This window comes from Neovison vison, chromosome X, assembly GCF_020171115.1.
Source record: "Neovison vison isolate M4711 chromosome X, ASM_NN_V1, whole genome shotgun sequence".
Taxonomy (NCBI): domain Eukaryota; kingdom Metazoa; phylum Chordata; class Mammalia; order Carnivora; family Mustelidae; genus Neogale; species Neogale vison.
In genome coordinates this window covers 89228638-89240482 of record NC_058105.1, presented here as the reverse complement: position 1 = coordinate 89240482, position 11845 = coordinate 89228638, and the positions used below count along the sequence as shown (strand labels likewise).

The following is an 11845-nucleotide window of genomic DNA, read 5'->3' as shown; positions in this document are numbered from 1 at the left end:
AGAGAGGAGGAAGCAGGCTCCCCACTGAGCAGAGAGCCCAATGCGGGGCTCCATCCCAGGACCCTGGGATCATGACCCAAGCCGAAAGCAGAGGCTTTAACCCACTGAGCCACCCAGGTGCCCCGAGAGCCTTTTGATCTTAAGTGGGTGAAGAAACCCACACCCCTGGCCAACCCCTGGTCTGATGAGTAATGAAGGAATGAGGGCATGGGTCTCTATCAGGTCAACCCCTGCCCATCCAGTGTCCAGGAAACTGAATGGCAGTCAGGCAGGCAGCTCGACCAGCTCGACTGTAGATTAAATGGTGGAATTCTGGAACAAATGAGTGCCTGCCTTAGAAATAGCCTCACAGCCAGTCCCGGCTACACTCTGGGCTGAGAAGGCAAGACAGCTATCAGGAAGTAGCCCCCCCCCCCCAGGCCTCATTCTCCCTATCTCTCTTTTTGTCCTGATTCGGGTGTGCATGGTCTAGGTTCCACATGCTTAGATTTGGTTGGTCATGGGGAACCTCCTGGGAAAAGGAGTGCCTATCATTGACCAGGGGTGAGGAACTGGAGGAGAGTTTGGGCATTTTATTTCTCTCATATAATGAGAATTTCTTTGGCAACTCAGAACAGTTCAGGCTGAGGTCTCTTAGACTTTTTTTCATGGTCACCTTATGAACCCAAGATACCCACCAGAGCGCTGCCCCAGTCAAGAAGAAGGGGAAGGGGCTGTGGCTACCTCAGTCATGACTATTTTAAGGAGCATTCTGGATGCCACCCCCCCACCCCAAAGGTAGCCTTCCATCTCATTGGTCAGATCTGTATCAGATGGCTGCCATAGCTGCAAGGGAGTCTGGGAAATGTTTGCACTTGACACCCATCCACCTCAAATCAGGTTCCTTCGGCCCTGACACCATAAACCTCCCATTCAACTCCTTCCCTCCAGAAACAGGCACAACCCTCTCCCCCAAGCTACTTTCCAAAAAGCCTGCTTAAGGCAGCCCAGGCTCCACTTGAGGCCCCCATGAGACCTATGCCAAAGTCTGGCCACTCAGGTCAAAACTGCTACACCCTCTGCGCACCAAAAACACATAATCACCTCCCGGATGGGGCCAAGGTAAGGGAGAGGTACAGCAGGGGGTACACAGGGAGGTCCCACCACTGGCTCCGTGTACCCCAGGACTACCTCCTTTGCGCCCTGTTGCTGGTTACCGGCGGGGACTGGACCCCGCACCCACCCCTGGGGAAGGGGGGGCGTGCCTGCTGAGGGGTCTGGGAGGCCTTTGCGCATGCGTTCTCCCTCTCCCCTCCCGCCCCCTGCCTCCCACCTCCCCCCAGCGGTTTGGGGCGGGGTGGGAGCATCTCCTCTGTCAGTCCTGTCACAGCTGCGGTGGGTTCAGGTCGAGCGCTCCCGCCTTTCCCAGGACTGAGGTGAGCCAGGCCGCCGGGCCTCCAGCCCCCGGCCCCGAGCGGGGAGGCCTTTCCGCAGTGGGCTGTGGGGGAGCTACGGAGGTGGGCTTTGAAGGGGGCCCTTCCCCTACCTCCTCCCATTCTCAGGGGCCAACACCCACCCCAGCCCCTAGCTCGGGAGCCTCGGTGAAGACAGACCTGGGCACGGGAAGCAAGGGCTGAGGGCCCGAGCCTCGGGATTGGGGCGCCCCGGCACCCTATAAAGAACCGGGTGAGCTGGGCCGGCGGGACCAGAGGGGACAGGTTTAGGGGAAAACCTGTGGGTCCCCCAGCCGCACCTCCCCCTTAACCGGGAAGCGTGGCCCCGCGCGGGTGTCCGTTCGTAGGGTCTCACGTTCTGGCGCCTGCCTCCCCTCAACGTGCACCCCTGGATCCTGGGCAAATCCGGGGCCGGGTGGCTCCAGGAAGGGCCCTACGGGGACTCTCATAGCTCCCGGGCCACAATAAGTGACTCGGTGTCACTAGGGGAGGGCGAGACCCCCACTGCCGTCGGTGGGGTCCCCGGCGGGCCGTTTGACCTCCGGCCGGTAAACGGCCACCGCTACCTCGCTTGCTAAGGCCTCGCTGTTCCGTGCCGATACCGTGGCCTGGGTGGGGGATGGCTCAGCCTCTCCTGGGTGGTAGGAGTGTCGCGGGGCCGTCAGGTGGCTCCCCTGATGCAGGCCCAGGTCCTGGGAAATCATTCCTGCGTCGCCTTACCGTTCCCGAAGCCCTTTGCTAAGGGGGCAGAGTCCGTCTCAAGTGTCCCCGGCCTCAGGCGCGAGCACGCAAGAATTCCCAGTGGCGCGGACCCCAAACTCGAGAGTTAGCCTTCACCCCTCCCCACCTCTCGCGCCGCCTTTGACTCTCGGAGCAAATCCTGGCGGTTAGTTCCACCTTACACTCTGACCTCTCCATCGAGGGCCTTGGACCACAGCAGCGGCCTCCTCGCTGCTGCTACATCTTCTCCCTTTCTGTTCCCGAAGCATTCGAGGGTTCGCCCCCCAGCTCTGTCCTCAGTTTACCTCTCTTCACCATGGCCCCCCTTCTTTCTAAGCCAGAGCATCTAATAACTATTACCAGGAGTCTCTTTGCGCTGAGGACCTTACAGTCGCACCCCCATCTGGGACGTTCCCCACCCCCCACCCCTGACCTCCAGCTCCCAAATTCAACAGAACCCCCCCCACGGATGCCTTGAACCCACCATCTGCCCCCCAAAACCGCCATTCTCCCCGGGGTTTCCAGAAAGACTCGGGCTCGCAGCCATTATGATGCATTTCATGAGGCCACACAGAACCAAGACCAGGATGTGTATTGAATAAGTTTAATGGTAATTTGCTATTAATAGCTAGCACTAATTGAGCACCTGCTGTGTGCCCATCCTCTCCTACCTGCATGATAATTTACTTGCTTATTTTGTTGATTGTCTCCTTCTCACTTCCAGAATCTAATCCTCCCAAGGGCAGGGATTTCAGTCTATTTTGTTCGCTGCCTCTTCCCCACCCCCACACCTCCCACCTTCCTTCCCCACACCCATCACAATGCCCGGCGTGCCGGAAGACGCTGGAAATAATGCATGAAAATTAAATAATAAAGAAGCTTAACGTGAACCGAGCACCTCCGGCCTGTTTATCACCCGTTATTACAGGACATTTTACTTATTTATCTTTGTTGTTGTCTGTCTTCCTGACCACCACGTCACGTTCCTGGGGGCAGGGGCTTGCTGACTATTTTAACTATTTTCCCCAGTTGTTTGTCCTCACCACACAGTGGGCTCTCAATAGCCGCATGCTGAATATGTAAGAAAGACTAAATTCTAATGCTAATGACCAACCGACCTCATAATTTGCCCATTTATTTCATTTATTGTCTCCACCTTTTGGAATAACAAACTCCCTGGGGACAGGAATGTCGCTTGGCAGATAATATGTGACCCACACGGTGCCGGGCTTGGGGATCAACAGTGATAAGATCGGAAACCAAAATCAAAACTGGCCCAAATCCCCACCAGACTACGCCCAAAGGGGAGGGGCTGCTAATGGGCAGGAGCTTTCTTTTCCGGGTGAAGAAAATTTTCTTAGATTACGGTGATGGTTGCACAACAGTGTGAATATGCTAAAAAAAAATTGAATCGTGAACTTTAACTAGATTAACTGTGGTATAGAAATTGCAACTCAATAAAGGGGCTCTTAAAACCCGTGCCTTCACATAGAGGGAATGAGACGGACAGAGATTAAGCAACATAAATAAGGTATACAGCCTACTAGAAGGTGATTTGCACACACCTAGGCACTTATTAAATGTTGATTCCATGACACCAGCTGACCCCTTGCCCCCAATGGTCTTGCCTAACCCCTGCTTCCCCCCCCCCCCCGCCTCTCCCCCTTGTCTTTTCTCTTTCCCTCACAGGGCCTGCTGACCGTATCCCTTCCCTGAGCTGCCCACCGGAGGAATGGCGCTGCCGAGAAACCCTAACATGTTTGATCTGGGCCTGGGCACGTGGAACCTCAGCTCTCAGGAGGAGAGCCAGAGGGCTCGGGCACCCTCCAAAAGTGTCGGCAAGCAGCTGCCCGAGTACAAGGCGGTTGTGGTGGGCGCCAGCGGTGTGGGCAAGAGCGCGCTCACCATCCAGTTGAACCACCAGTGCTTTGTGGAAGACCACGACCCCACGATCCAGGATTCCTACTGGAAGGAGGTGGCCCTGGGCCACGGGGGCTGCATTCTGAACGTGCTGGACACAGCGGGGCAGGCCACTCACAGGGCCCTGCGTGACCAGTGCGTGGCCATTGGGGATGGCGTGCTGGGGGTCTTCGCCCTGGATGACCCCTCGTCTCTAGCCCAGCTGCAGCAGATGCGAGCCACCTGGGGCCCTCATCGCACCCAGCCCCTCGTCCTTGTGGGCAACAAGTGTGACCTTGTGAGCAGCCCTGGAGATGCTCGGGCCGCTGCGGCAGCCCTTGCGAAGAGCTGGGGGGCCCCCTTCGTGGAGACCTCAGCCAAGACACGGCAAGGCGTAGAGGAGGCCTTTACCCTGCTCATCCAGGAGATCCAAAAGGTCCGGGAGGCCATGGCAAAGGAGGCCATGGCAGGGGCCAGTGGGGATAAGGCCCGGCACCAGAAGGCCATGTGCCGCTGTGGCTGTTCTGTGGCCTGAAGATCTCGGTCAGGAAGAGTGGCCCGCACCCCCCTTCCCCCACCCCCAGCACCTAGCTGTGTGGGACACTGTTGGTGTACTGTGGATAGATGAGTCCCTCTGTTCGGGAGGTTTTCATTTGGTGATGGGCATTTGGTAATGTGCAGCATCATATTGGTTACTGGTGAGCGGAGATTGTGAGCCAAATTAAATAAATGGTGTTCTCAGGTTTCAAAGCTGTCTCTGTGCCAAGTGATACGTGGGTGTGAGTGAAACTGGGGAGACTGTTCCTTGAATGGTGAGAATTCCTTCATTCAAGAAATGCTGGGGGGAGCCCACTGTGTGCCAGGCCCTGCTTTGGGTGCAAATGATGTAGAGGCCAGCAAGGCACTTAGAAAGCCCTGCCCTTGTACATATAACTTAGCTAAGACTGTGTAAAAGCGAGTGTGGGAATAAAGAGTGACAGGGAGATCAAGGAAAGCCTTATTGAGTGTTTGACATTTGTCCTATTTCCCTGCCTTGACAAATACGCTTTCTTCATGACCTGGAGGCCCAGGTTTGAATTTCTCAGAGGCAGAGTCCCCCTGGGGGTGGGGGCGGGTTGATCACTGACCCCTGGCCTGCAGTCCACTCCTTCTCTTTCCCCTGGTAGCCTTTCCCCCAGAGCAGGAAGGCTCGTGGGTGCCTGTGGACACCTCGGCCAGCCAGCACAGCCCAAACTACTCATGCCTCACGGCTGTCCCTTAATCCCCAAAAGGATGGGCCCCAGGAAAATGCTACTTGCTACAGGCCCTGAAAGTCCTCAGAGCCTTGTGGAGTGGGACCTAGGATCTGGGTGGTTACTGTCATTGTCTTTTTGGATGCCTCCCCCAGGAAAAGAGGCAGAGAGTGGAGGAGGGGGTCCCTCTGCCTTTGTCTGAGGGCGACCACCACCACTCATCCCACCGGACCCCACCCCGACCCCTAGCCAGAAACTGCCACTGGACAAGCACATAGCTGCTTCAAATCGCATTTATTGTGGGGCCAAAGGCGGGGATCTTGGGGTTTGAGGGCAGCAACTGCGGCCGACGGGGTAAGCCGCTCTCAGTGTACCGACGGGGAGCAGTCGGGGTGTTGGGGTGGGGTGGTCCTGGGCCCGAGGGGGCTCAGGATCCAGGCGGTGCTCAGGGGGGCAGAAGGCGGCGCACCGGCGCTTGGGGTGAGGGGGTCTCCAGGCGCTTCACCCGCAGCAGGGCCCCCAGCACGCCCTCAGGGGGCACCTCTGGGCCCAGATCCTGGTCCGCAGCACGGCGGAGGCGGCGCGGGGCAGCCACAGCCTCGGGATCCGGGCTCCCCGCGAGGATCCGCCCCAACAAGTACCTGCAAAAGAGCCGGGAGGAAGGCGATGAGCGTGTATCCGCGCATCAACGTCTCTGCCCTAGGACCCAGACGGCCCTGCAACTCCATACTGCCTGGGGACCGGGCCCAGAAACCCGGCATCGGAGCGCCCCTCCCTGGGACCGACAATGCCGCTCCCCACTCTCCCCAGCCAGACACCTCGGACCCTACACCTTGGCTGGAGGTTCTCCCTCCTTCCTAGGATCGCAGGGCCTCAGTGTCGGCGCCACGCTGTGAGGCAGGCCCCCGCCGCTCCTGCCGCCCCCGCGATGCAGGTGCCGCCCCCTGCCCACCCCTTGCCGGGGTACCTCAGCAGCTCCGGGTCCACGTCAGGCGTCTCGTCGCCGGCGTCCTCGGCCTCTGGGCCGGTGGGGCCGTCGTCGTAGACAGGGGGCCGGGGTCTGAGCGCAGCGGCAGGGGCAGGGGCCGGGACGAGCTGGGCGGCGAGGGCGGCAGGGTCCAGGCGGGCGCGGAGCAGGGCGCGGGCCAGCTGCGCGGCGGGCGCGTCAGGGTCATCCTCCAGGCCCAGCGGGGGGTCGTTGGTGCGCGGGGAGCTCCAGGCGCGCAGCAGCTGCGCCAGGACTCGCGCCTGCTGATCCTCGGCCTCCTGCGCCTCGGCCCGCGCCCGCTCCTGCCTTTCGGCCTCCAGCAGGTGCGCCAGCGCCCGCGCCAGCTCCTGCACGGCCCCCGCCGCCTCGCCCCGGGGCGCTGCTCGCCGGAAGCGGCGGGGAGAGCCAGCCTCAGCCATGGGCGACGCAGCTGCGCCCAGGCCGCGGGGGTCCTGCCGGGAGACGTGGGAGGGGGGAGATGTCAGCGTCTGTCCGGCCAAGGACCCCCGCTGCCACCCAGGGGAGCCCTGTGGACCTCAAACATCCCCAGATGCCGCCCAAGGCACCGCGGCCCCCCCAAATATACCCAGACACCCCTAAGGTCACTGGAGACTCCCAAATATGTCCAGTCACACTGAAGACCACCAAAGACCGCTAGTTCCCCAACCCCTCAATGATTTCCCAGTGATTCAGGATTTGCCCCAGGGCTGCTGGAGAACAGGTGTCTTTATAGGAGGGGTGATGGAGTTTATGACAGCCATAGATTTTTCTATATTGATGTCGTGGACTGTAAGAATCATATTTGCATTTTATAGGTTCTTATTGTTCACTGCTTTTGCCCAAAGGGTAGCAGACTGTTCTGCACCTTGCATTTGGGAATCTGTCTGGATCAGTACTTTCAGTGCATCTTTCCTCTCTCCCTTTTCTTTCTCCTCCCTCCCTCCGTATCTCATTCCCTCCCTCTCCCATCTCTCCCCCTTCCTCTGTTTTCATTTCTTTCCTCCGCATTGAATCCCTTTTGTATGGATGCACACATTTTATTTAACCAGTCTTCGACTGATGGATGACAGATGGACATTTATGGTGTTTCCAATCTTCTGTTATTACTTTTTTAAAAAGATTTTGTCTTTTGTCTACCCCATCAAGAACCTGGCACTCTACTGACTGAGCCAGCCAGGCACTCCACCCCCCCACCCCCCACCCCCACCAATCTTTTGTTATTCTTATAATGTTGGGATGAGTAACCTTGTTCATATATTATTTGGTATGTGTGTAAATCTTTCTGTAGAATAAGTTACCCAATGATTAATTTTCAATCCAGACACTTTTAAGGAATTTCAAAAAGCTTAAAGAAATAAAAACCGGTATCAAAAGTATGAGTAAGGAACAAAAAACCCCCACAAAAATGACGATGAAGATTTGAAAAAGAAACATCTAGAAATTTTTTTTTTAATTTTTACTTATCTATTTGAGAGAGAGAAGAACATGAGAGGGGAGAAGGTCAGAGGGAGAAGCAGACTCCCCATGGAGCTGGGAGCCCAATGGGGGACTCTGTCCCAGGACTCCGGAATCATGACCTGAGCCAAAGGCAGTTGCCCAACCAACTGAAGCACCCAGGTGCCCTAGAAATATGTTTTAAGTGAAATTCAAAATGAAGGAGGCAAGGGGCACCTGGCTGGCTCAGTGGGTGGAGCCTGTGACTCGATTTCTGGGTTGTGCGATTGAGCCCTACACTGGGTGTAGAGAGGACTTAAAAGTGAAATCTTCAAAAAAAAATTAAATGGGCCAGTTAGACAGCAGATTCAGTCCAGCAGAAGGAAGTAATAGGATTGAACAGAACTTAAGAACAGATGCACAGATATTGACAATTGTTACATGGCAGAAGGGATACTCAGAGCAGTGGGGACAGGACTGTCTCTTTCAAAAACCCATGCAGGGGGGTGCCTGGGTGGCTCAGATAGTTAACCATCTGCCTTGGGCTCAGGTCAACCAAGACCCACATCGGGTTCCCTGCTCGGCGGGAAGCCTGCTTTCCCTCTCCCACTCCCTATGCTTGTGTTCCTTGTTCCTGCTCTTGCTCTCTCTCTCTCTCTGTCAAATAAATAAATAAAATCTTTTAAAAAATCAACATGCAGGAACAACAAATAACCCAAACGTGGGAGCAATGAAAAGGAAAAGATGAGCAGGGACACCTGGATGGCTCAGTTGGCTCAGGTCATGATCCCAGGTCCTGGGATTGAGTCCCACATTGCATCATCGGGCTCCTAGTTCAGTGCGGAGCCTGCTTCTCCCTCTGCCTGATGCTCCCCCTGCTTGCGCTCTCTCTCTCTGACAGATAAATAAAATCTTTTAAAAAAAGAGAAGATGAATAAACTGACTAATTAAAATGAAGAATTTCTTTTTATCCCAAGACACCATAAAAGAATGAACAGTCAAACCAGAGTGGGAGAAGAGGTCTGCAACACAAATAGTCAATAAAGGACTAGTATCCAGTATACCAAAAAGTGCCTTAAAAGCGAAGAGAAAAACAAGCTAATATAAAAATAAGGAGGGGTGCCTGGCTGGCTCTGTCAGAAGAGCTTGCGACTCTTGATCTCGGGGTCATGAGTTCGAACCCCACCCACGTGGGGTGTAGAGATTACTTATATAAAGAATGAAAACTAGATTTTAAAAATAGGGAAAATTGATGTCCAAGTATTTCACAAAAAAGGAAACAAATCGAGTAACTAAATACATGGAAAACAGTGAGCCTCATTAGCAATCAGGAAAATGCAAATTTAAGTGCCAATGAGATACTAAGCATCATACAATGCTGACATGGCTGTGGGAAAAACAGAAACTCTCATACATTGCTGATGGGAATTCAATTGCCAAAATAACTTTGAAAAACAGTTCAGCAATGTCTAAAAAGCTGCACAAATCCTATGACCCACTCCTGGGTGTGCTACAAACCAGGGTAGCTTTTGTACATATACTACTGGACCCAGGTTTGTGAAAAATCATATCGGGCACTGTTTGTGACAGCGCTGAAGTGGAGAGAGCGGGGGAGGGGGGATCCTGGAAGCTGCCCAAATGTCTACAGACATATTGAGAACACACATGAATCATGATATACTCAGACACTGATGATATCCTCAGAAAATGAAATATTAGGCAGCAATAAAAACAAATGAATTGCGGCCATGCACTTCAATGTGCAAATGTGCATGGTGGATGCATCTCACAGGCGATGCAGAGCCAAAAACAAAACAAAACAAAACAAAACAAAAAAACCAAACAGCAAAAAAGCATTAAAAAACCCAAAAAAACAAGTTAAGGAATTCCACTGCAGGCTGATGCCCCAATGACTTCCTAGTGACCCCTAGTGACTAAAAGGAGCCTGATGCCTGGTATGATTCCATTTCTATGAAGAAAGGCTAAACAACATATTGTTTAGACCTACACACATATGTGATAAGCTACAAACAAAAGTAAGGAATCAATGAACAGAAAATACAGGATAACGATTAGAGAGCAAGTGGGTTGTTGTGCATAGGGGGCTCCCAGGGGCTTCTAACTATCGGTCATGCTCAATTTCTTAACCTGAGTGGTGGGTACACACAGGGGTTATTTTATCATTATTCCTTACATCATACATGTATGTTAACCATATTATGTCATATGTAAAATATTTAATAATTTTTTAAGTCCCCCATCCTTGATGAGTTGAAGGAGGATGTGCTCCAAGTGCTCTAGGCACCCATCACCCCTTAGCCCCTGGAGAATCACACACTCACCAGCAATCACAGCTTCCCATGGGCTCACACTCCCATGGGCTAACAAGCCTTGAGATGTCACACGCGCAACCTGACATTGCCACAGTCACACACGAGGAACTGCACACGTTCACAGACGCGGCTGTCCATGTGGTCACAATGGCCAAGCTACCCAGATGCAAGGACCCACATCACCCTTAAAGACACAATGCAGCCCGGAGACATCATGGCTCCTCTCCCCATGATGACACAGCTCCATAAAGGGACAGGGAGAAACAGCCTCCTGAATAGCCATACAAAATCCTAGTCGCTTGGTCCAACAGAACCAGAATGGGATGTGCACATGGGGCAGCAAAGACCACTCCCATCTAAAGAACGAAATCACACACACAGACACACACACACACACACACACACACACACGCCCATAGGTTAGCCATCCCCATAGGATTCACAAACAGTGTCCCTGAGACAAGTCAAACGCAGGAAGACCCCCAGCATCACCCTCACTGCACACCCAGACCCATAAGAGCGCCCCTGCAGGGGCGCTCGGAAGCACTGACATCAAAGGATACGCACTTATAAAGACAGTACATTCTCACGCCCCAGTCAGTGCATCCCACACACTGTGACCTATGCGGACACCCCCTTCCTTCACGCTCTCTCGTCCCATGGACAGCACCACAAGCGACCTGCGGAGCGAGGCCCGGCCCGTGCCAGGTGCCAAGGGTGGGCAGGGCGTGGCTGCCAGCGGAGCACCGCACACCCGCAGGCCGAGTCCTGCATGGCCTGGGCGCGGACGGGCGGAGGCCCCCGGACCCCCCTCTGGCCGATCTCCCCGCACGTCCGGGAGCAGGCGGGGGCCCGCGAGGACGAGGGGCCAGCAGCTGAGCACAGACCCTCGCTAGCCCACAGCCTCCTCCCGCCCACCCCCACCCGGCGCCCGACTGGTGTCGCACCTTTACCGGCCGCGCGCAGAACGCGGGGGGCGGCCGTAGTAAGGCCAACAGCAGCAGCACCAAAAGGCCGACGCCCCCGGCCCGCGGCCCGCCGAGCAGCGGCGACCACGCCATGCTGCCCCAGCGAGCCGGGCTCCGGACGGGCGGACTGGCTGGCAAATGCGCAGCGCTGGGGCGAGCGGGCAAGGCTGCGGTGCTTTGCGGCTGCGCGCGCGGGGGAACCCGGTCCTCCCCCTGCCCAACTCCCCCACTCCCCTCACCCCACCCCTCCTCCGTCTCCGGCCACTCTACGCAGGCGCAGCCCGGGAGCTCCAGCAATCCCTCCATCCTGCCCGTCGCCATGGAGATGCCCAAGGGGCAAGGTGGTAAACTGGAGCCTTCGATGGCGGTTGCCATGGCAGTCGGAGGGCAGTTACCGGGGCAACAGACCTTGCTGTACCTTAGCAGACAGGCAGGCAAAATTGACTCAGTGGAGTGGCATGGGGATCTGGTCCCCCACCTCTCCCTCCCTGGGGAGGAGACATATGACTTTGTTCACTGGATAAACAGTTCCTCGCTGCTATGGGTGAGGATCGATACATAGATAAATAGATTTTACCCATACATTGCTCCAGAAAAGGGTCTCAAGCCACTTAAAATGATACATCCAAGGAAACAAAACTTTGGTAAAATTTGAGTAGACATTGGGCAAAAAATGTTGCGGAGGGAATGTTAGTGGCTATTTCTGGGTGGGGAGATAGATAATGGTTTGTCACTCTCTCCTTTACCCTTCTCTCTGTTGTCTGAAAAAAAATGTAATGAATATGCATCACTATTAAAATCAGATCAACATAAAGATATTTTCATTTAGGAATCAAAA

The 11845-nt window shown here is 54.9% G+C and overlaps 2 protein-coding genes across 2 annotated transcripts; one reads left to right on the top strand and one right to left on the bottom strand.

The window, feature by feature from the left end:
- The first annotated feature begins 3885 nt into the window (after positions 1 to 3885).
- On the top strand, positions 3886 to 4587 carry ERAS (ES cell expressed Ras). The gene has a single exon (XM_044235714.1). The coding sequence runs from the start codon at positions 3886 to 3888 to the stop codon at positions 4585 to 4587; it is 702 nt and encodes a 233-aa protein (XP_044091649.1).
- Positions 4588 to 5561: 974 nt separating this feature from the next.
- Positions 5562 to 11100, bottom strand: PCSK1N (proprotein convertase subtilisin/kexin type 1 inhibitor). The gene is made up of 3 exons (XM_044235014.1): positions 10987 to 11100; positions 6252 to 6724; positions 5562 to 5925 (listed from the first exon to the last, which is right to left on the bottom strand). The coding sequence occupies exons 1-3, from the start codon at positions 11098 to 11100 to the stop codon at positions 5730 to 5732; spliced, it is 783 nt and encodes a 260-aa protein (XP_044090949.1). The 3' UTR covers positions 5562 to 5729.
- Positions 11101 to 11845: the final 745 nt, after the last annotated feature.

Coding starts and splice junctions, on each gene's coding strand:
- ERAS (XM_044235714.1), top strand. CDS start 3,886: ATGGCGCTGCCGAGAAACCCTAACATGTTTGATCTGGGCCTGGGCACG.
- PCSK1N (XM_044235014.1), bottom strand. CDS start 11,100: ATGGCGTGGTCGCCGCTGCTCGGCGGGCCGCGGGCCGGGGGCGTCGGC. Junction 6,725..10,986: donor TCTGCGCGCGGCCGGTAAAG/GTGCGACACCAG, acceptor GTCTCCCGGCAG/GACCCCCGCGGCCTGGGCGC. Junction 5,926..6,251: donor GTGGACCCGGAGCTGCTGAG/GTACCCCGGCAA, acceptor GCTCTTTTGCAG/GTACTTGTTGGGGCGGATCC.